Genomic DNA, 25,390 nt, shown 5'->3' on the forward strand with positions numbered 1-25,390 from the left:
CACAAATGCTATCACACAGTGAACATTCTGTTCTTTACTTCGATCTCATTTGAGACTGGAAGAGTGACTTTGACCTTGCTTAGAGACACCTTGCACCCTTGGGCTCCAAGCTTTCTCTCCCGCACCCCAAGCTCCATTTAGTGCCAACAAAACATGACTTTATATTTCAAATAAAAATATCTTTGAAAAGGCTCATTAAAGGGTTCATAAGATGTGTTGGTGTTTGAAATGAGTCTAAGGTGTATAAATGAATCAGGAACACACAGATTAAGTTTCCCTTGAAATAGAATTTTCAAAAGAAAGGAATCCTTGGGAGAAAATAGTTATAAGGATTTACTGCTTTGTTTTGTTTGCTGGTTGTTTCGTTTTGTTAAACATTTGAAAGACTGTTGAAATTTTTCTCTTCAATAAAAATACCCCTGAATTCTCTTAAAATTGCTGTTAAGAGACAATCATTTCTATGGGCAATAAATATTTAAAGTTCTTGTTACTTAGAGAACAAAATTCTAGAGGTTCTGTCAATCCCCCCAAAATTGTTTTACTATCCTAAAATGAAACATCTTTAAGGACTGGGCAATCTAACATGAATAGACTTCAGCATATGTTTACGTTTATGCCAAATTTATAAAGTCATCAGCATTACAGCTCATGAAAAACAATTTGTAAGAAAGATTGAAATTCCTTTACATTTTGCAAATTCATTTGCTTGACTTCCATCAAAGCTAAAAAAATTTTTTTGGTAAATTATTATCATATCCAAATGTCTCCATGTTTTAAACACTTCATCGTAATTAAATATGCACCAAAGAAAGATTAAAAAAAAAAATACTTTTGCCTATGCATGACTAGGCTAACATGTAAAAACGTTAAACGAGATTTAAAAAACTCATTGTTTTCATAACCTGTGCTATAGAGTAGATGCAGTTAGACCTGAGAAAAATTAATTATAAATGATACAACACATGCCTGGTCCTCAAATATTTTAAATTAACTTGCTTTGACAAAAATGTACAATAGTGGGTTTCTGGGTAACCTATTCACTAAGAGCATTTTATCTTAGGTATTTCTAATATATTGCCCCTTATAGTTTGAATGGTCTATTACTTTTAAGAAGAAAAACACAGACAGTAATTACCTTTTCAATTTATAGATATATTTATGTTATTTTTAAAAAGTACTCTTCTTCCTTTTCACAAACAAATCCTAGTCTAGTTGTCCTTTTTTCCCTTCTGGTTACATCTCAGTGGTGACCTCTCCTGTCTCTTGCCCCTACACACCCCACACATACCACATACATCACACACACACACACACACACACACACACACACCACATACATACCACATACATCACACACACACACCACATACCACACCACACATACACATACACACCAAACCACACACAAACACACCACACACACACATACCACAAACATCACACCCCCGCCAGGGATTCTTCTGTCTCTGTGTGTGTCTCTCTCTGGCTTCCTCTCTGATTCTTTCTCTCTTCCCTACTTCCCTATGTAAACCTCTCAAAGAAACTTACTCTTCAGAATTAAAGCACAAATAAAATAATTAATTTTCCAAGATTATGTTGATAAAAGGGAGCAAATAATAAATGATGATAGCAAGTGATAAAAGCAAGCAAATCAATCAGTTTTATAAAGAGTGAACACCAGCTGCTGCCACAGAACAGTACAGGAGCTCGATCATTTAACATGTTAAATGTGAGTTGCAGTTCTGCGTTATGCCTCTCTGAGGGGCGTTAGTTTATTCAATAAGGACAAGCCTGTCTCTCCGAGGTGAGATGCAAGAGTGACAGATTGAGCTGGCTTTGAACCACAGACATCACCGTAACCCTGCGATCCAGACAGGACTCACCGTCCAGAGATCCTTCCAGTCACTGTGTTTCTTTCAGCGAGAGGGAGAAGGGGTGAAATCCACGGCAGAGAATGACAGAACATTTCAGAAACAGAATTTTATTTGTTCTTCTGTTGGGAGAGCTAATTACATGTCGATTTGCGACCTTATGTCTTGATAAACTTATACTGATTGAACAGATTACTTCTTGCTGGGTCAGAAACATTCAGACATATTTGTGTCACTACCTATATAATTTATTGGAGGGTACTGATGGCTTTAATGAAGTCAGAAAGTTTCGAGTAGCAGCCGTAATGTAAGGCAGACTGCAACCTATGAATTTTCTAATTTTTCATTCTGGCTAAAAATATTAACCTATTTTGATTCATTAGCCATGTTTGTATGTTTACATAGTGATTTATTTACATAAGCAGGTCTGTGTAAAGTAGATCAATATCCAGTGCCCTGTACAAGTTCAGGAAACAAGGAAAGAGGGGTCCAAGTTCCCAAGAGAGAGATTTAAATGTAAAGCTGGACCCGTGAGACACTCAGGCAACTGACTAGTGAAATCTGCAACAGTAACTGCAGCCTCAGCCACACTGGCCGTGCCCCACTTTCTACTTCGATGGCCTTTGAACTTGTGGTTCCCTCTGTCTGGGCTGGTGTTTCCCAGATGCACGCATGGCTCTCGGCCCAAATGTCTATGGAGAAAGCTTTCCTGACACCCTAAGTCAAATATACAAAATAGCATCCTTCATCTTCGTTTTATTTTCTTCTTAGCTTCCTATCTTCATTGGCCTGGTCCATAACTTTAGTTTTATTACTATATATTTTATCCACTAGAATTTATTCCTTTTTGTTTACTGCTTTTCTTAGCTCCTAGAAGGGTGTCTGAAGGGCATGAAATAAATAGCTGTTGACTTGATTAGAAGGTAATTGTGAAGCATTAACATCATTTACCTTGACTAATATCATCTCAATACCATGCAAGTCACTGTGACAAATGAAAGACATGGTCCTTTTCTTCGAGATGCTTATAATCTATTTAGTGAGACAAGCCTGTCACATATTATTTTAGCTATCTATTACTGTGTAACAAATTACCCCAAACATCAGTAGCTTAAAACAATAAATGTTTATTGTAAACACAGTTTCTGTGGATCAGAATCTAGGAGTGGCTTGGCTGGGTGGTCCTGGCTCAGGGTGTCTCATGGGGTCACAACCAAGACATCGGCCGGAGCTGGTCATCTGAAGGTTGCCTGGGGCTGAAGGGCCACTTCCAAGCGAGCTCAGCCACATGCTGTCAAGTTAGAGCTGGTTTTTGGTTGCAGGCTTCAGTTGCTCACCACATGGACCTCTCCAGAAGGCTGCTTGAGTGTCCTCATGACCTGCAGCGGGATTCTTCCAGATGAGTGACCCAGAAGAGAGCCAAGTGAAAGCCTCAATGTCTCTTCTGACCTGCCTTGGAGGTCGCCCTCTGCCATGTTTGTAACTCCCTTATGGTCATACAGGTGAGCACTATCTGCAAAAGAGTGTGAATACCAGGAGGTGAGAATCACCTTGGAGACTGGCTATCACACACATGGAATAAATAACGAAGCATATGTGTCCATGTATAATTAAGTGCTATACTGTGAAAACATTCTAGATTCAATCTGTTTTGAGAACTTGGACTTACATAGTTGGAAAGGCTTAGCTAGACGGCAAATTTAAACCTCATCTGCACAAAGGTTCCAGATATTTTCATAACATAAACCCCATTCATTTATTCAGTAAATATTTATTAAATAATTATTCATTAAATAAATATTTATATGTAATATTTATTAAGCCACTGCTTGCTGTGCTAGGTCCAGGGTTATAAATAAAGCTCAGATCCTGGGAAGGGGGAACTCACAGTCCAGGGTGCGTAAGGTCCAAACTTTGGAGCCATAATGGTTTTGAGTGAATTTAAATACTTTGTGCAGTGGAGAAAGGACCATCATCCAAAGCCAGTTTTTCTCTGGACACTAAAAACAGAAATTACAAATATACAAAATATCTGTTACCGAAAGTGGGGTCTGGCTGCTCACTGCTCTAAAGCCAAAAAAGAGCCAAAGTTGGTAGAAAGGAAAATTTGCTTTATTTTGGATGCTGGAAACAAGGGTGGGGGTCAGGGGGGCAGACTCATGTCCAAAGGCCACTCCCCACACTGACAATCAGTGGGCAAGAGCTTTTATAGGCGGAGGAAGGGGGTTACATGCAGAAACAGCACAGTCAGCTCTGACAGTCATCTTGAAACTGGTCATCCACCAATGGTCTGACCATCATCATCTTGATTGTTTTAAGTACAGTTAATCTTCAGTTCCAGGGTTCATTTGTTCCCATTTCTCTGAGGCCAGTTCTTGGAATTGTGTCAGCTTATGTCATGGCTACAGTCTGGTCATCATGCAGTTAATGTCTTCCACCTGGTGGGGGTTTCAGTATCTATAAGACAGCTCGCAGGATATGGCTCAGAATATTATCTTTAGCCCATGAAGAGGAACTAAAGGTTCCTCTTTGCTTCATGACTAAACTATTATTATTTAGTCTTGCTGGACTGTTTTCCTTTGTTTCTGCAGTTTCTCACTTTTCTAATTAAACTAATTCTTTGGCTAAAGTTTTTCCACAGACAAAAGGCAGGCTGAGGACATGGGGGGCAAGGACCATATGGTCCTGCTCTGTTTCATATTCACATTATGTGAATGGAAAATAAAATTGTCATCATGCTCTCAGTATAAGCAATTTCAATTTAATAGCAGAAAGGTGGATTTTGGAAATAATCAGCTGAGTAATCTAACATCAAAAAATTCACCAATCATGATTACAAAATGTGAGGGGAAGCCATATGTGAAGGGAAGCCACATGACCACCTTAACAAAAGGAATCAGTAGAAACTGATCTTATTCTCTAAAGCACCTCTACTTCCCCTTCCATGACCAAATGGGAGTGCAACCGACTTTTATGGGTTTTTAATTTATCAGGCCACCAAAACATGTTCAAGACCAATGACTCTCCACTAGTATTTGTCACAACAGTGATTGACCAAAAGGACATTTAGCATCTAAATTAAGTGACCACTGATTCTTTTAACATTTTCTCTTCTCCCTATCCATTGCCTGATTTATTATTCTTATCTCACTTTCAGGCCCAAGTTTATGGCCTATGTTAATGTTAATTTTCCTCCCTCTCTAAGGAATTAGAGAAAAACTACCATCTCAGTCATTTGGTCAATGTCCTTTAATACAGAGATTAACCCAATGCACAGTTACAGGTAACATAAAATTCAAGCAGAAACCAAACCTCAAACAATTATAGGATTGAAGGATCAAAAAAATAAAATAAATTTAAGAACATGAAAAAAAAAACAAACCCCAGCATAGCAGAGACTTAGACCCTCTACACCTGTGGTGGAACCAAGGACAGACATAAGAGCCTGACAATTGTACAGACACACTGACTTACTAATTCCTCTTCTAGGAAGGACAAAAATGTGAATGGACCCAAAGATAGAATGATAAGGATGTTCATGGCAGAGTGATTTATATTTGTGAAAACAGAAACAAATTAAATGCTCATCAAGAGAGTATTTCATTGTGTGGATATAAATATCTAAGTACATAAAAAAGCAATGGAAACAATCATGTGATCGATATTACATATGTGCTTTTAAGAGTACATATTTACTTGGAAATGAGGTTGGAAGGATTTTTACAATGCAGCAATGATTTATCTGTAGTTGGTAGGATTGTAGGTGATTTGCATTTTCTTTTTCCTTTTTTTTTTCTGGCCATGCTGCTCAGTTTGCAGGATCTTAGTTTCCCGCCCAGGAGCCCTTGGCAGTGGAAGTGCGGAGCCCTAACCACTGGACAGCCAGAGAAATCCCGATTTGCATTTTCTTATTGAGATTTTCTCTTCTTTTTCCACAAGCACACTTAGTGGATGCATCACATCAAACGCTCATCCCTACTCTCAACGACTTTGGCTCTGGGGTAGGCTGCATGACTTGTTTGGCCAGCAGGATGTTAGCAGGCAGGCTTGGAAAGCGCTGGCACGATGGACTTACTCTTGCTCTTGCCCCTCTGATGTCTCCACAACGACATGCCCATTGGCAGATGAAAGGTGGTGGGTGAGTGAGGCAGAGCTGAGCTGCCCGTTTTCCCCCTGAGACTGCCCCAGCTCCCCAAGGGCCGGCCAGTCCCCAGATCCTGAGTGAGCCCAGAAGACCAGCAGAGTCCTGCTCAGGCAGACCTGCCAACCACTGGCCCAGGGCGTGAGACCAGAGGAAGGTGGCCACGCCCCCCAGCCTTGCAGGGTCCCCAACTCAATCACATGCTTTGTTGTCTGCTGTTGGCATTTTGTGTTTGCTGGCTGCCCTGCATTCATGTAACCACAGGCAACCAGGAGAGCACGATGGGAGTTGGAAGAAAAATCAACAACCAGCTCAGGTTCAAACCAAGGTTGTAGTATAGAACTTGCCAGAAGACATTTCTGAACAGGCTAGACTGGAATAAAGTTTAAAATCAATATAAAAATGGAACTGATGTTCTAACATGTGCAAGGCACTGTGCCACGGTCTGGGTGGGTCACCAAGTGCAAGGACACACCCTGCCCCCCTCCTGGAACACACACTGCAATCGGGGACCCTCCTGGCACAGACCCGGCTCTCAGACAGTCACCAATGACTGGATGCACGTGTCACCGCACTCAAGAGCTTTAAACTTGACGGTAGTTAAAAATGCATCAGCTCTTCCCCAACCTGATGCCGAGAGCATCATGAAATCAAAAAGGCTGCTCCAACAACTGGATAAACTTAAAGTAACGAGGTCTCTAAGTTGACTCGAACAGAACAAAATGATATTACGTTTTCAAGGAGGACAAATGAACGTATCTACCTGTAACCTTTCTGACAGCCAGAGACCCACTGCCATCGAAAATTCCGCGGCTGGGGTGCATCATTCCCAGGCAGCCGAGAGTTTAATAAGACATCGCAGAGACACCAAACCTTCCAGTCCGAGGCTGCCTGAGGGCAGCCCCAAGGCGCTCACTTTGGAAGCTGACAATCTGAGCTAACATCAGGGAATGGAGATGCTCAGACATGGGGCACAGGCTGGCACAGGGATGTCCGCCCACTGGTCCCGTCCTCCCCCTGGTGCCTGAAGATTACAGAATGGTATGACATCCCAAACTCGTCCAGCACCCAGCACCCTTATGTGTTCATCCTGGAGATGCTGGGGGTGTTGCCAAGCCCCGTTTCCCTGTGGAACAAAGTGTTGCCTTTGGTGTGATGGACAAATCTTTCCTCGAGCAGAGCCCAGCCTGCCTGGCCAGCCCTAACTCCCAAGATCCTTCCCCTCCACCCGCTGCACTCCGCTTACCAAGGTTAAGTATCGGCTGTTCCTGCTTTTCTCACCTCTGTGCTCGTTCAGCCTGTGACTCTCATCCCCTCCAGCCTCCCCCTCTTCTATCTCCCAATTTGGGCTTTGCTTCCTAGGACTCGCTCCCCAACTAGACTGTAGAAACGATCATTAAGGGACTTCCCTGGTGGCGCAGTGGTTAGGAATCCACCTGCCAATGCAGGGGACATGGGTTCGAGCCCTGGTCCAGGAAGATCCCACATGCCATGGAGCAACTAAGCCCGTGTGCCACAACTACCGAGCCTGCACTCTAGAGCCCATGAGCCACAACTACTGAAGCCCATGTGCCACAACAACTGAGCTTGCATGCCACAACTACTGAAGCCCACGCGACTAGAGCCCGTGCTCTGCAATGAGAAGCCACCACAATGAGAAGCCCACGCACCGCAACGAACAGCAGCCCCTGCTCGCTGCAACTAGAAAAAGCCCATGCGCAGCAATGAAGACCCAACACAGCCAAATATTATGAATAAATTTTAAAAAAATAATAAAAACGATCATCACATAATATGCAAGAAGCCAGGCACTTTGTTAGGTGCTTTGCCTGTCTTAGCTCATTTTATCCTGTTCTACAACTCTAGGAGATTAGCATCATTACTATTATTATCATCACCACGTATTCTAGTTTTCAGATAAGGAAAGTGAGGCATGAAGAGGCTGAAGCAACTTGCCCAGAGCACCAGTACCAGTGGGTCTGGAGGTCACATGTTCACTATAATATTACCAGTGCCCATCACACTGAATGAAGGAACGAATGAAACCTCTCCTTGAGGCTGTTCCTGCAGGCAGAATTAATCGCACTCTCCTTTGTTTCAAATCTCCACCTTAACACATTCTACCTCATAAAACTGGAGCCCAGTTTCCAAATAATCCGCACTGTCATGCATTGCTGTGCATTCACACCCTAGACCTCCTTTGCCGGAAAGAAGTCAGGCTTGCATAGATCAGGTGACCTCCAGCTCTGGCACTGCCGGACGGCAGCTGCTCCTGAGACAGGCCCAGGAGACCACAGGAGAGGTGGGCAGAAGGGCTGTGGGCAGCCCTCACCATGAAGAAGCACAGCCTTTCCCCCTCTGATGAAGGGGCTCCAAGAGCTTGCTGGTTCACTTAGAACCACCATCCAAGACGCAGGTCCCCTGCCAACCGCCCCTCCTATGCCTCCCACATCTTAGCTTCAACCACAGCAGTAGGTGAGGTTGTGGAGGTTATGGAGGAACAGGGGCAATGGGCTGCAGGCAGACAGCTCAGTAGGAAGTGGAGAGAGGAAACGGTGGTCTTAGGGAGCATCTAGAGTCTGAGCCAATTGTGTGGTGGAAGCATTGAGTCCCCTCAGGCCAAGACCTAGTGGGGTTTAAACATCAGGTGTTGCTGTCATTGGCCTTCTCTGCAATTCAAGAGGAACCAAAAAAGGGATTTAAGAGGGGAGTCCTAGTTTTTGCTTAACGCCCTCCAAATGAATAGCTGAATGAATAGCTGTTGAATAGCTATTGACAGCCCAGGCCTAAAGCTGTCTGTTGACCTCAGAGTCTGTGAGGTATGGCATCTCACCTCTAGCAGGGGACATCTAAGAGGGAAGGAATTGTATGAAGGGATTTTGTAGTTATCTGGAAAGAGAACTCCCTCTGCTTTGAGACATTCAGTTTTCAAATGTAATTTCCGCTTGGAGGACCCCCTATATTTTTCCGTTGCTCCATCACTACATAGAAAATTCCAGAAGAGAGGGGTACAGCCACACACATTTCTCTCCTGCCAGCTCCTTTCCCTCTGCAAATTGCAAGAGGGTTGTTTTATAAAATTTAAATGTACGCAATTTAATTGCTTGTCCTAATAAGCAAGTGTCACTGCTAAAACAGACTAATTCTGATCAAATATTTTGGTCAGCTTCCTGGCTTTCAAAAGGTCTTTGGAACAAGGGTCCAAATTCCACCTTGCTGGCTGAGGGTGTGCTTAAACACACATGGGCTCCCTGTGAAAGGCATTCACACATTTACTGGAATGCATCCAAAGAGACAAAGAATCCTGACACTGCCCATCAGTATTAAGACCCTCCCCCTTCACTGTCTTGAACTGAAAGTCTGTAAGGAAGGCAAGGTGATTTAAACCCACAACTAAAGTTCAACAGTGAGATGTCCCTTAGAAGACAGACGTTGCTGTTCACATACCCATTAGAGAGAAAATGGTGATGCTGCTAGCGACGATTTCCAAAGATTAATTTAAAAAAGAGAAAAAAGGAAATCTGATATTCATGACTAGCAGATGGAGTAATACAAAACTAAGACAAGTGATCATGTCAAATGCATAGTTACATTTAATCTCAATAACTGTAACTGCAATGTCCTTAAACACATACTTGGTTTCCTTCTAAAAGAATAGAAGATAAAGTTGATTTACAAAGCACTTTCACATAACATTTCTCATTTTTTCCTCACAATGCTTTTCTTTAGAAAGTTCCACCCCCATTTTACATAAGAGGAAACCAGATGAGCATTCTACCACCCAGCAAGCATCCAGGTTATTAAACAATATAGACAGTAATTAAGGCATGGGATCTGGAACCAGACAGAAATGTCCTCAAATTCTGGCCCTTCCATTTACTTGTCATATGACTTAGACAAGTTAATAGTTAAAATCTGGACCCAAACTTAGATTTTGCAACTCACAATCCTACGACACAATACCAAAGTGCTAAGGAAGACACAGGCAACACAAGGGGGAGGGAAAAACATGCTTATTTTTCTTTGTCAAATGAGACGTCCCACCATCATGGGCATATCTCCACTCTACGTGATTACTGTAGTGTCTAAAACTACTTACAAGGAACAAGTGACTCACTCTTACAAGCCCTTAGTGATCCATTGGTGGTGTTGGTAAACTATTTACTTGTAATATCTATACATATGCTGCCTCCTTGATAAAGCAATAAAGTTTCCAATAAAACTTACCACTGTGGGCAGTGCAGGGGTGGGCTGAAACAGTCTGAGGGGCCAGTCTGGGCCAGATCCAGGCAAAGCTGGGAAGGTCCAGGCAGAAGGCCTCAGGCTAGCACTCTGGGTCCACCCAGGAGGCAGGACTATTGTGACAGTAGTTCCAGCCTAAGGAGAAAATGTTGCAGGTACAGCTGGGAAGCTGACACCACAGCTGGTCTGTGAGATTGTTGCTGGGACCAAGAAGCCAGGTGTGTCGGTTAACTAGGGCCACAATAATGCCGTGTAATAAATGACCCCAAAATCGAGTGGCTAAAAGCAACACTCCTTTATCCTATGGCTCTAGAGGTCACCTGGGGCAGCTCTGCTTCACACTGCAGGTCTACAGGTCTGAGTCCTTGCCATGGTCTCGGTCTTTCCCTCTCCCAGAGGGCTTGTGGGGGCACATTCCTCTCAAGGTGATGGCAGAGGCACAAGAGGAAAGAAACACGCCAAGCCTTGTAAGGCCTTAACTAAAAATTGGCACTATCACTTCAGCCCTATTTCATGGAGCAAAGCAAAAGGCCAAGCCCATTGTCACAAGGCGGAGGAGGACACTCTGCCCATGACAGGGCCGTGGTAATTATGCAGGAGACTCAAAGAACTAACTCCGGCCAGTAATCCAATTAACTCTGCCCACCTCCATGGCCACATCATTATATCCCTCCAGTACAAAAAACATCCCCACCTCCATCAAAGGGCACCCAGAAGTCTCACCCAATTGTGGCATCAGGAAACATTTAGGACTCCATGATTACCTATGGTCCAGATGTGAAATGGACCTGGGAACTAAAAGCACAAGCTACTGGCCCACCCCCTCCCACACCCGCACAACAAGAAACATTGTAACAGAGACAGGATAATCACAATAGGCACCCCTATTCAAAACAAGGAAACTTGATCTTCAGCAAATCTGAAGTCTCTCTAGGCAAATTAGAAGAGTTCCCCTGCCATGGGAGTAGGAAGTGTTTCTTCCTCTCTTTTTTAAAAAATTTAATATATATATATTTTAATTCTTTTAAAAAAAATTTTATTGGAGTACAGTTGATTTACAATGCTGTATTAGTTTCAGGTATACAACAAAGTGAACCAGTTATACATATATCTACTTTTTTTTAGATTCTTTTCCCATATAGGCCATTATAGGAAGTGTTTCTTGATTGGATCTTGGTTCTGTTCCCAAGGGAAAGGGAGGAGTGGTTGGGGGAGGGGGTAAGGGTTGGGACCCACAGTCCATGCTCTCTACAGCTCCTGGCTCTGTCCTGAGATACCCTTGCCATCATGCTCCTCATTGCTTCTGAAGAGGACACTGAAAATTATACCTTTCATTGGTGTCTACGTTTTCCCAGCCTGCTTCCCACCTGAAATTGGACACTCTCAAAAAATGTTTCAGTCTCTTTAGTTCAGGCTGGTAGGACTTTGGTAATATCACTCTCTCTACAACTTAGTGGGCTTTCTATGGATTTGATTGCAGTTCATTCCATGTGTCAAAATCACAATTTATTTCAAGACACGTCTCTCTCCAGATTGAATTACTAGCACTTTGGGCACATCCAGTGGCTGTGGGCCCATGCGTCTGTCCAGCTGAAAGAGCTACAAAAAGTCATTTTGTCATATTTTGCAGTGTTACAGCCACACCCTTGATTGGGTCTTTGCCCTGAAGCCATGTTTTCTTGCAAGCCACCTGAATTTGGTCTTTGTCTTTCCTGTTATATAATTCAACAACCATTCCCTGGACTTAATCTTTTTCCCCAGGCTGTATCTTAATTTAAGAATCTTTTCCTGCCTAGACTGGCTGAAGATAACAGTTTTATTTTCTAAGTAGCAACTTCTGGGCTGCTTGCAAACTGTTCTTTTCTTTTGTTTGGTTTCTGTTTTGAGCGCATCTCTTCCTTATAGTAACTTACTGTATGCATTTAAAAGCAAACAACTCATTCTTTCAAAAATTTTCTGTCTGCCCTTTCCTTTGATTATGTTGCTCACTTCTTTGAGTGATTTTACCATGCAACAAATCAGTGGATGGAAAAATCCTAATATTTAGATTTGTTCACAGAGAATGTCCCACTTGGACCTTAAGACCAAATTTATCTGTACTAACCAACTCTTCTAGAACTCCACTGAGTGGTATCAAGAACTGGTTCAGCCCTAAAGAAATATTAGAATTTTTAAATTGTACTATGTCTCCTGTTGGGACCCAATAGAGAGAAAAATGATAGAACAGGACTTGATTATTTCAAAAATTTTCAAAATCTTACCTTCATCCTTTGGAAGGGCCACAGCAAATTCTACTGGTCTGGAAGTATCTGGAACAGAACACTACCATTTGTCAGCCCCAATATGGTGGAGTCATAGATCACCTGCTATTTGGTAGAGGCAGTAGATGGCAGAATGATCTGGTTCCACTTAAAGCAGCAGTCCCCAACCTTTTTGGCACCAGGGACCGGTCTTGTGGAAGATAATTTTTCCACGGACCCGGGGAGGGGGATGGTTTCAGGATGATTCAAACGCATTACATTTATTGTGCACTTTATTTCTCTTATTATTACATTATAATATATAATGAAATAATTATGCAACTCACCATAATGCTGACAGGAGGTGGAGCTCAGGCAGTAATGCAAGCTATGGGGAGCAGCTGTAAGTACAGATAAGCTTCGCTAGATCGCCTGCTGCTCACCTCCTGCTGTGCGGCCCAGTTCTAACAGGTACCGGTCTGTGGCCCGGAAGTTGGGGACCCCTGACCTAAAGCACTACACAGGTCACCTCAGATTCATGAATGCAAGGTTCTTCTAGAAAGAGCAAACAACCATTTTTTTTTGTACTTTTTTTATACAACAGGTTATTAGCTATTCATTTTATACATATTAGTGTATATATGTCAATCCCAATCTCCCAGTTCATCCCACCACCACCACCCCCGCCACTTCCCCCCCAGTGTCCATACGAGCAATCCACCATTTTTTTCCACAAAGACTCTAGACTGATCTGCAAAGTTTATGACAGCGCCTAGGTCTATAGTAGATGGGTTAAATAACTGTGGCCCATTGGCCTCCACTGCAGAGTCAGTAAGGCCAAGGCTATAGACATTACAGACTCTTGCAAGACTTTGTCCCACTGGAGGCAAAAAGAGACTAATCCATTCAATGTACACAGTTTGTCTCCAGTAAAGATAGAGCTAAGCCTCTTACCAATGGAAATCCCTGAATGAATTCGGCTTCTAGCATGGGGCAAATGGACCAGATCTTCCTAGAATATAGGGTAACGGAGCTGGCTTCAGTGCTCAACTCTCCAGCGTCTGCAGGTCTAACTGGGGATTCAGCTTCCAATGGGTGCTGACCCTCCCTAAGTTCATGGAGGCTGTAGACTGGGATGACTTAGCCCAAATCATTCCAAAAAGGATCAGGTAGCCTCCTCAAACTGGATAAAGAGGGGCCTTACTCGAATCCAAATGCTTGGGCAGAAGGCCCTGACATATTGCCTTACGCCTCACATATCAAACCTGGTGTAACTAGTGTACATAGAGTTTAACTTCCCTTGGAAGGCAGATGCAATTTCCTTACAACGTTTTCCTTGGGGCACAACTAGACGCTCTGGCTATAAACGTAGGGTACTGCTCACCTCTAGGCCTGCTCTAGAAGGCAGCTAATCAGATCCTTGGTCCCAGACCCGCAGAAGTAGGTGTCACCTCTGGCTGTGCTGAAAGGAAGATGTTAGTCTATTAGGACCCAGAGGAGCATGGCAGCGGCAGTCAGAAGAGAAAGGCTCTGAGCCAATGACATTCATAGTCATAACTTGCATCTTTTCCATGTGTTCCGATTGTTACACACACTTTATGTAGCTTATTATGTTTCCTTTCACAGTAACCTCCACTCTACAGATGGAAAGAAGCCTAGGCTCGGAGAAGTTCAATAACTTGTCTCGGGTCTCCCAGCTAGTAGATGGCAGCACCAGGATCTGAAGGCAGGCATTCTGTTTCCACATGGGATGTTACCTGTGGGGAGGGTCTTCAGCCAGGCATGATTCTCAGCCCTGAGGACAGAGATGTTAGTTGACTGCACCTTCATCCTCTTCCTGGGCACATCGCATCTGGAAATTTGAAAGCCTGTATCTTCACATGAATAGAGGCTCCCCCAGCCTCTTCTTGGAAGGAGACTGCAGTTTCCTCTGCCGAAGAGCCAACTCAAATGTTTGTTTGCAGCATCATTTTGAGCTGCCCAAGCTCACAGAGACTCCAGTGGACATTCCAGACTCTATCACTTAGACCACTGCAGAGTCGAATTCAGTCTGGAAATTTCAGCATCTTACGTACGGACTCTCACTTTGATAAGCACCGGCTGCTCCACCAAGAGGAATTAGCTATAAGTGATCTAACCGACCTACTAGTTGGGGTTTAGATTAAACACCTGAATTGTGGATAAAGTCCTGCAAATATAGTTGAAGTCATTTTTATAGTTGATCCTAAGGAGTAACACACAATGGGATCAATTACTTCTTGAGGTATTTCATAGGCTGTGAATATAAAATCATACTGCTAAGGAAAAGTGAAAGAGTTTTTCTAAAATACTCTGGAGTAAATTCAGCTGGAAGAAAAAGGAAGCCTTAGCCTTCACTGTTTTAAACCACTTAGAATTGAAATACAATGTGTGGAGAGACTGTTCCTAGTCACTCTGGTTCGTAGTGTGGTGTTGAAACATAGATTTTGTTAAAGCATGAACAGCCTAGACTCTTAGCTGAACTTACACAGTTTGGCCCAAAGTTGACATGTGTCCTACGTTTCTAATATGCATGTGTTCCTACCTCAGTGAACAGCACTGTGAACACCAGAAACCTGGTCCCATGCCTATATCCGATCTCCAAGTCCTGACCATCCACTCATGTTAATTGAGCCTGACTCTACCTGCTTCTCTCCATCAAGGCACCACCATAATAGAGGCCCCCATGCTCTCACAACCAAATTACCAAGTAGCCTGCCCGCTGACGCTCTTGACTCCACGGTCCCTCCTGCTCACTCACCCACACTGCACTGCTGTGAGTTTCCTCAAATGTTTGAACCTCTTCCCCAGGTTGCTTAGCCTGGGTACATAGCCTCCTCATCTGCTGTGGCTCAACTTGCCCCCATCACACTCCACTCCAGCTACTTCAACCAACACCAGGGCCCAGATGCTCTCTTTTCTTCTCTGCTTAAGCTTTGGTTTTTGTTTTTATGTGCGTGGAATGCCCTTTCCCCTACCCCTGCCCCCAGGGAGAGTGAGGTATAGAGAGGGAGCCAGAGCTAGAACTGGAGATGGATGTGCAGACACACAAGTTGATGAGCACAGAACATGAGTGAGAAGGACACCCACCGAAACCATTCATGGGGACCCCTAAGGAATGGGGCTCCAGGGGGGATGTTAAGGAAGTGGTACTGCAGGATGTACCTTTTACTTTTGTATACTGTTTAGATTTTTCTAGAGTGAATACGTTTAACTTACCTCTATATATTTAAAATTACATTTTCCCATCCTCACCTCCAGAGATACTGATTCAGTGGGGAAGGGTCCAGGATTCTAATCTTCCAAAGACCCTCCATAGACTCTGTTACTCAGTTAGGGAACTGTAGCTGAAAAGATTGTTTCCAGTATAATAAGGCAATTGACATTTTTGTTTTTTAAGAAAAGCTCCAACTCTATTACACAACCATTTTTTATTATTTCCTTTTATTTTACAGTAGCTTCTTTCTACTACAAATTCACATTCTCTAAGTATATTAGATTTGAAATATCTGTAAGAATTATAATAGCATTGGCAGTCATTTTAACAGTTAGCCACATTTGAACTAAGGGCCTAAATAATCATTGTAAAGCATGTATTTGTGAAGTAGGTTTCATAAGCCATTTTAAAATTAAGGCAAACAAGAAAAAAAACCTACAAATACAAATATCAGGGTTTCTCAGATCCTAAATTTATAACACTAACTTAATTACCATTTGATTGACTCTCAAAACAATGGATATTTTCAAAACACAAGTAGAAAGTTATTAGAAATAACAACTTCGGTATAATGTATACCTATTTCACTAAACATTTTTAAGTTTTGACTTTGGGAAAATGTAAAGATGTAAATGTTTTTATAATTAACTTTTGAAAATATCTGTAATGCCCTAAAATGCAGACATCAACGCATCTATTTCTTTAAACTTGTTAGTTATATTTTCAATACATTCTCCAGCTTTTAATCTTAGCCCATCAATTACAAGATAGTCCTCTTCACAGTGGTTCTCAAGTGAGCTGCCAACAGGAGCTTCAGGGCCACATTTCGATAACTGTAAAAATAATCATACAAGTCATCAAATTTACTTGAAGACCAGGCTTAATTATTTGAACAAAACATAAAGTTGTCAGTAACTCCTTAAGAAGGTGTTCCATTTGCTGGTGGTCAAATAATGATCCCCACATAAAGTATAACGTACAGTAAGTGTGTGAGTGTAAAAATAACATAGTATTTAGTCCTGTCTCTACTCTCCAACATCACACATTTTTAGTTAGTTTTAATTTTATGCTTTGGCAAAATGTGGTCATTAAAATTAAACTTCTGAGAGTTTTCTATACTTGTTTATTTTAAAAATGATTATTATGGGGAATACAAGTTAAAACTGTTTTAGTCACACTTTTCTGTTCTCATTTTCTCATAAGCATCTGCATTCCTTATGAACAGTGAGAGTGTGTGCTAGCTTAGTGGGAAAGAACACAGGTAAAAACAATGCAAACACACACACACACACACACACACGCGCGCGCGCAAGATTTACAACTTCAAGGTTCATTAAAGGCAGAGGTAACTTCCCACACAATGTAAGAAAAAAAAATACATGCAGTTTATGGGACTTCCCTGGTGGTGCGGTGGTTAAGAATCCGTCTGCCAATGCAGGGGACACAGGTTCGAGCCCTGCTCTGGGGAGATCCCACATGCCGCGGGGCAACTAAGCCCATGCGCCACAACTACTCAGCCTGTACTCTAGAGCCCATGAGCCACAACTACTGAGCCCACGTGCCACAACTACTGAAGCCCACACACCTAGGGCCTGTGCTCTGCAACAAGAGAAGCCACCGCAATGAGAAACCTGTGCACTGCAATGAAGAGCTTGCTGCAACCAGAGAAAGCCCCGCGTGCAGCAACGAAGCCCTCACGCAGCCAAAAATAAATAAATAAATAAATTAAAAAAAAATACATGCAGTTTAGACAAGTGCTTTCATGTATCAAAAATGTACCTTTCATTACAATAATTATTAAAATAATTATTATTCAGTAAACTCTGTCTTATCTGTATATGGACTATCTAATTTGTGAATTATTCAGGTGGATTCTTATAATAATCTGAAATTAATTCCTTCCCATTTTTTTCCACGTCAGGGCATGTCAACTAGTGTTAATATTAGCTAAGAACATAATTAATTAGAAAGGTGACTCTACTGAGGAAAATAATCTCATAAAGTATTTCAATGACAAATAGAAATGGATTTTGATTATCCATGTGTGTATGCTTTTTGTTCATGTTGCTACTCTCAATTCATTGGTATAAATGCTTGAGAGTAATCAACCTGAAACCTCATACATGAAATGAATGATGAAAACATCATCAAATTTACAACTTTGAAAATAGCTCAAACACTATCTGCCCAGAGAATAAACATGCTCAGAACTTTAAAATTATCAGATGGCTCCTTTTGATGTGTTAGCTTGTAAAGGCCACTTTCTCCTAAAAACAAAACACATCTTCAGTGTTAAGTGGTATTACCTTTGGAAGACATATTAATTTTTCCTACTAATAAAAAAAAGAAATTCCTTAGGTGATCATTTCTTTATTTTTAAGCTGTAAATTGCTCCAGCTTTGACAGTTGGTCTCATTGCTATTCTCCTTATTTAAAGGTGTACAAGGCCCTAAGTACCCTGAACCTGCCATGAATTCCAGACTTGTAAAGCTCAGTGTGGAGAGAAGCTTATGAACCAGTCAGCAGGTGGCACTCACCTGCCTACTACCAGCAAGTTAAAATGGTTAAATTTTATAATTTCTAAATGACTTTGAAAGCATAAAATATTACAAGAATCTAAAACAAAGAGCAAGCTCCTGGCTGGTGATGTATAAAAACTATGTATTTTACCTTAAGAAATAAAAATCAGAAGTAATTTTCTGTTCTATGAAGTTACTAGTTATAATGGCAAAATAGAAGCCAATTCTGTGGCTGTAAAAGCTCCAGGACATTTCTATAAAAATCTACCTGGCTGTATTTTTTTTTTTTGCGGTACGCGGGGCTCTTACTGTTGTGGCCTCTCCCGTTGCAGAACACAGGCTCCGGACGCGCAGGCTCAGCGGCCATGGCTCACGGGCCTAGCTGCTCTGTGGTATGTGGGATCTTCCCAGACCGGGGCACGAACCCGTGTCCCCTGCATCGGCAGGTGGACTCTCAACCACTGCGCCACCAGGGAAGCCCCTGGCTGTATTTTTGAAAAGACAAATTGCTAAGACTGAAAAAAAAAAACCACTGCAAAAATCCATATGGTGCTCAAACAAAACACACATTTGCTAGAAAAGAATAATTTGTATATTAACTACATGTATACAATATATATATCACCAATCTATAGCTCTTGTTCTACAAAGGGTAGGATCTATATAGAGACAACAAGTTTTTTGTTTTTTGTTTTTGTTTTTAAAAAGGAACTCTAATTGGAAAAATGGCATTCACAACCCATGGGAATTCAAGTACAAGTTGGTATCGCTGATCAAGAAAACATTTATGTTTTTCAGCTCAGCAAGTGTTTTTATCATTAATTTTATTTTCCTTGACATTTTGATCTCAACTGTAAATTCTGTATATTTTCTTGATTTCTAACTCACTCAAGGAGGTATTTAAGAATCATCTTTATTCTTCTTGAAGTTCTGAATGAAATCAGCCAAAGTGGGTAAACAATCTTGTCCACTTACAAATCCACCTTTTCTGCATCTCAGAACAGACAGACTTGGGGATGGGTAGTTCCGCAAAGTGAGAATATGGGAAAAGAGACAAAGTGAAAAATTCTTAGCTCATACTCTCTCCAGCAGCTGCCACTGACAATTCTCATCTGTAATAACAGCCAAGCTTAGGTGTCAATTACTCTGCAAAGCACTTTTCCTGGTTTGCCTTGTTTCACCCTTGGCTAGGCAACCTTGCCAAGTCTCCCAAGTCCTCAATGGCAGGACCAGGATGGGCACATAGGCACTGTATCCTGAGCCTGTCTCCTATCCACTGCCCTCCTGACTCCAGGCACACTATATACCCAAATGAGGGAATGAGAGAAGGAATGAAACCTTAAGGTTCCAGGGCTCCCCACTGCTGTTTTTCTTCCTAACTACATAGGGAACAGCTGTACCACCTTGTGGAAGCATCTGCCCCATGACTTATTTTTCTCACACCTGCCACACTGCTGCTCTGTGTTAATGAGCTGGGCTTGTACCTCATTTTATTTGCACAGACATGGAGCTGATGTGCTGAGCAGTGTGTCAACCAACTCAAAATTTCTGTTTTCATATATAAATATTGAATACAGTAAGCACACATGGCCTTTCTCAGCCCAATATAGCTGACCAAAAGAAAAAGACAATTTAGTTAAGAATGGTGAAATAGATTCCAGTGAAAAACCCCACCTCCAGGATGTTACTAATGAGGTTTGTCCCCATGGAGGTCGACCCTGTGCATGAACCAGGCAGAGCAGGTTTCCTGAGCGGCTCTTGTCCTGGCCCTTCTCCTGACTGTAAAGATGGGCACCTTCTCCTGACTGTAAAGATGATAGTGAGCCCCTCCATCTCTCTTCATTCCATCCTTAAATATGTAAAATAAAAGAGCTCCTTGGCTCAAATATACTTTTTTCAAAGACTGATAGATGCATCTTGATTTCTCAACAGGCTACTAGTTTATTATTCACCTCATGATAATCAAGGGCTCAAGTTTCAGAAGTGAAAAGCATTTCCCATATAGTGAAAATGAAGATCCAGGAACAATTTCTGCTGTTTAAGGAGTCTGGAGTTGCTGTTTAGGCCTGACGGTCACTATGGACCCTACCTTTTCTCCTGTATCTGTCTCCTCTCTGCGCTCCCCTTCGGACTCATCAGGGGCGGCTGTGGGCTCCCGCACTTGCTCTAGCATTTGCTCCAGCTCTTTTAGTAAAAGTTCCGTCTCAGAGACAACTAAAGAAACAACGTTAATATAGTCAAAAATGTTATATCTTAATTAATTCAATCTAATTCATACTATTAACCACCCCCAAAGAGGACATTTTCTAAAGTTATGAGATTAAAAAATAAATACTTTGTATAGTTTTCAGATATGGCCTCTGCTTGATGTGAAATTACTATGGATTTCCAGATGAATCTTTTATATTGAATAATTATTCCTTGAAAAATGTAGGTTACATTCTTGCTATGTGTAGACTATAAAGTATCCCTGAAACATCAAAAGCTCACTAGAAGTTTGCATTTTTAAAATGAGGAGCCAAGGGCACCAAACTAAATTGTTATTTATAGACCGAGGGTCAGCAACTTTTTTTCTGTGAAGGACCAGAGAGTAAATATTTCAGTCTTTGTGGGCCAGATGGTCTCTGTCACAGCTACTCAATACTGCTGTTGGATGCAAACCATACACATACACTTAAACCAAATGAGAGTGGCTGTGTCCCAATAAAACTTTATTTACAAGAACAGGCAGCAACTGGTGGACCGTGGGCCACAACTTGTCAATTCCTGCAATAAACTATTAAAGCTACTGTTTAAAAGGGGAAGCCATGTAATTAAGTGGCAAGGCTAAGTCCAGACTAGACTATTCCTCATCAAAATATCAATGCATCTTAACTGCCTAATCTGATTAAAAAAAAAAAACCCACACACTTATAAAAATTGTGTTTTTTTGGTGCTACTGTGACAGAAATATGTAAGTATGTAAAAAATCTGGTAATTGATTGAACTTGCTGAGATAAAATAATATCCCCATCAAAGAAATAAACACCTATTATAACTCTACAGACTCAATCACTGATTAACAATATCAACTGAATTCCCAATTTAAATAAAACAAACATTTTCATTTGATACCAAGTCTTGTTGAAGTAAAGATAAGGGGAAGGAGACCCGGGTGGCCTGCTCCTGCAAAACAGACTGATGGGGCCCCTGAGAAGTCTTCCAAGGGCAGCATGATTGAAAGAGAAAGGCCACGAATACACATCCCATCACCTTCCACTCTGGTTATACAAATCTGACATACCACCCTTATTATGGACTGCTCATTGGCAAGTAACCAAAAATCACAAGAGGTAGAGCAGCTGAAAGTTCATGGAACCCAAGCAGGATGCATCCTTCAGGGCTAAAATATTATCAATGAATATATCAAGGTGTTCCCAGCAATAATATTAATTTTAATTTAATTGTGCATGATATACACACCCATTTGTGTGTGTTTACACACACAGGTATCCTTGTAAACTAAGTATGCTATAAGGTAAAAACAGAGATTATTAACGTGAGACGTTCCAGCTCAAAAGAATTCATATTTTATTACCATCTTCTTTTATTTAATCAACCAATGTTTATTGTGTGCCTACTAAGGGTCAGGGGCCCCAGAGAAGAACCACAGACCAATGAGACTTCTTGGTCATCATCTCCATCTAGCCAGTCTTAGGTTTTCTTTGTGGAAAACTCTCAAAAACAGTTTGAAAGAAGCTTTCTGATAAGCCATTCCATACCTCAGAACCAGTTCCTATGTTTAAAAATAAACAAACAAAAACCGTAACTGACATGTTAGTTGTAAGCACACAGATCTGTGTTCTGTGGTAACTGCCAAAGCCTAAGAACACAGAGTATAAGCTATAACATTCTAGAACAATGATATTCAAAATCTGGGGGCACAAGGATCACCTGGAGACTTTATCAAAAACTACGAATGCAACACCATATCTACTGAATTCAGAATTTTCTGTAGGAAAGTACATTTTCACTGAAGCAGTTTTGCTAATGAGATTAACCTCTCTTTATGACAGATTTCTTACTTAGTAACTTGTCACTTAATAACAACTGTGTGGCTATCTTCACACCAATTCCTCAGTCCCACTCACAGACGTTGGGTTTTCCTACTTTACATTCTGAGTCTATGGAAATTGATACTGACATTCAGTGCACTGCTGAGAAGGTGTATTTTGAGCTCTGCTGTAAAGGAAAAATGGCACACAAACTTCTTTTTATTTCTAAGGCTAGACTAAAATACAATCAATTTATGATAATGAATGTCATTGCCAAGCGCCATTGCAGGCTCTCTGTTTTCAAGTGATCTGGAAAAGTATGTACACTGCCTTTCGATCAAAGGGAAGACAAAGTAATGGATGAAATCAACCAGGGTTCATAACACCAACTTGACTGATGTCAAATTCTGCTTCCAGAGCAACAGGAGGCTTGCTTTTCTAAATAGGTATTCCTATACTGTAAACGCAGAGAGTGCAAAAATAATTCTCAGAAATTGCAGTTACTGTAATCTACAAACTAGGTTATCAAAATTGGTCAATGATCTCCTCCAAAGATAGAGAGAGAATGCACACCTGTGCTAACTGCATGACCAATCAACTTCTATCAATCCTCATTATCCTGTAGTTTTCCTGACTTACTTCAATTTGTTGAGTGATAGCTGCTCTATCATGCAGAGAAAGTGGAAAAAAAAAAAAAAAGAAAAGAAAAGGAAAGAAAAAAGTATCTCTCATACTGAAGTCCATATCTGGCTTTTAAAAATGACTTTTTATAAAATAAATCAGTGTTTTTTTCCATTCCTGATAAGAAATAACTTACTGTTTATCTCAATAAATCAGTCACTATTTTTTTTTATAAATTTATTTATATTTTATTTATTTACTTTTCACTGTGTTGGGTCTTTGTTGCCACACGTGGGCTTTCTCTAGTTGCGGAGAGCAGGGGCTACTCTTTGTTGCGGTGTGCATGCTTCTTTTTTTTTTTAATATCTTTATTGGAGTATAATTGCTTTACAATGGTGTGTTAGTTTCTGCTTTATAACAAAGTGAATCAGCTATACATATATATATATCCCCGCATCTCCCTCTTGAGTCTCCCTCCCACCCTCCCTATCCCACAGTGTGCATGCTTCTCATTGTGGTGGCTTCTCTTGTTGTGGAGCACAGGCTCTAGGGCCACAGGCTTCAGTAGTTGTGGCACGTGGGCTCAGCAGTTGTGGCTCGCGGGCTCTAGAGCACAGGTTCAGTAGTTGTGGTGCACAGGGTTAGTTGCTCCGCAGCATGTGGGATCTTCCCAGACCAGGGATCGAACAGGTGTCCCCTGCGTTGGCAGGTGGATTCTTAACCACTGCGCCACCAGGGAAGTCCAATCAGTCACTATTTTAAAAGCCTTCAAATGTATATTTATGAAGTTTTCTTTACTATCTATTTCTCTATTAAATGTCTAAAGAAGCTATTTCCTCCCTTATATAAAGAGGCCACTGGCTGGGTTATTTCAAACCTGGCACTGAAAAATAGCATCTTAAATAAACTTTCAGGGCCATTTCAATGTTGAAATTTTGAAGCCATTCTTACAGAAAAGGAGGGTGAAGAGGAGGAAAAAGCACTTGGTTTTGTTTTGTTTTCAAGTAACCACAAACCCTCCTCTGCGTGCTCATGATTTAAGTGTAGAGATGAGTGAAATACAGGCTGAAGTGGAATGAAGAAGAGGACACCTTTCTGGGACACAAACAGAAACAGGAGGCACAAAGGCTGAGAGGTTAAAGGTGACTCCAAACCAAGAGCAGGTGGGCAAAGTTTGCCTTAAATAGCGAGACAGCACCCTTCTCCCTGTTAGCCTTTTACACCCCAGACCCAGGCCTCAAGCTTTCATCTCCTACTCGGGCTCAGCCACCATCCAGACCTTTCCTATATTAGCCATTCTCTGCCATGCTCACCTATCTCAGACAGCTAATGAACACATCCTTTGCTAACTTATTAATTAATGTTAGTAGATTATTAGTTAATCCAGGGTACTATGTCAATCTTTTATCTATCAAAAGTTTAATACACTGTCTACTTCCCAAAAAGAAATGAGGTATTTACCAACAGAAAACACTGATACAATAAAACAAATGACAAAAACTCAAAGACTGAAAATAAAAGAAGTCAAAATCAATTCATTAAGGAAGATACGAAAGGCATTACATTTAAAAAATGCTTAGACCAACTACCAGTGCTGTAAAGAAAAAACATAAATTTAGCTTTAAGCTTCTGGTACTCAAAGCAACCAAGGAAATTGTTGCAAACTTTGTTTAATTTTAAGAAGCTATGTGACCTTAGAAAAGTCATGTAACCTATTAAGTACCTCAGTTTCTCCACTGACAGAATGGGCATTAAAATAATATCTACCTTATCTATCTCATATAGATCTTGTGAGGGTTAAATAAATTGATATATATGAAATGTTTAGAAAAGTGAGGACACATACTAACTGGCACGGGTGTTAGCATTATTATTATTGTATTATTATTTCATCATCATCAATGGATTTTTTTTTTTGGTCCCTAAACACTGAAAAAAAAAAAAAAGATATTCCTGGTAGCAATTCTCCAAAAAAATACAGACATGCTCCACAAATAGCTATTTCTTAGATTAAATCTCTTTTTATAACCACTTTTTAAAATTGAAGTATAGTTAATTTACAATGTTGTGTTAGTTTCAGGTGTACAGCAAAATGATATACATATATATGTGTATATATATTCTTTTCCAGATTTTTTTCCATTATAGGTTATTACAAGATATTAAATATAGTTTCCTATGCTATAAAGTAGGTCCTTGTTGTTTACCTGTTTTACATATATAGTAGTGTGTATATGTTAATCCCAAACTCCTAATTTATCTCTCCCTCCCGGCATCAGATTAAATCTTTATACAGCCATGAATATACAGTTTAATTTATTTAATGATTCCTCAATTTTTTCTATTATTTTCCAGAAATAGTCCTCTCTTTGTTGGATAAGAGGGCTTCTATTGCATCTCTTTATTACAGATGAAGAAACTGATACTTGGAAAGGTAAAGTAGATCCACTTAATTGACTCTCCCTGGGATCTCTAACTAAGGGAAAG

General features: G+C 41.0%; 1 protein-coding gene across 1 annotated transcript in view; it reads right to left on the reverse strand.

Annotated features, from left to right (window-relative positions):
- Positions 1 to 16,400: 16,400 nt before the first annotated feature.
- Positions 16,401 to 25,390, reverse strand: part of ZCWPW2 (zinc finger CW-type and PWWP domain containing 2) — an 81,879-nt gene continuing 72,889 nt past the window's right edge. Inside the window, exons 7-8 of the mRNA XM_007460462.1 lie at positions 20,338 to 20,462; positions 16,401 to 16,562 (exon numbers count right to left, since the gene is read on the reverse strand). Of these exons, the coding sequence (XP_007460524.1) occupies positions 16,401 to 16,562; positions 20,338 to 20,462 (287 nt within the window). The remainder of the gene's footprint in view (positions 16,563 to 20,337; positions 20,463 to 25,390) is intronic.

This window comes from Lipotes vexillifer, unplaced genomic scaffold (genome assembly GCF_000442215.2).
Source record: "Lipotes vexillifer unplaced genomic scaffold, Lipotes_vexillifer_v1.1 scaffold351, whole genome shotgun sequence".
NCBI classification, from domain to species: domain Eukaryota; kingdom Metazoa; phylum Chordata; class Mammalia; order Artiodactyla; family Lipotidae; genus Lipotes; species Lipotes vexillifer.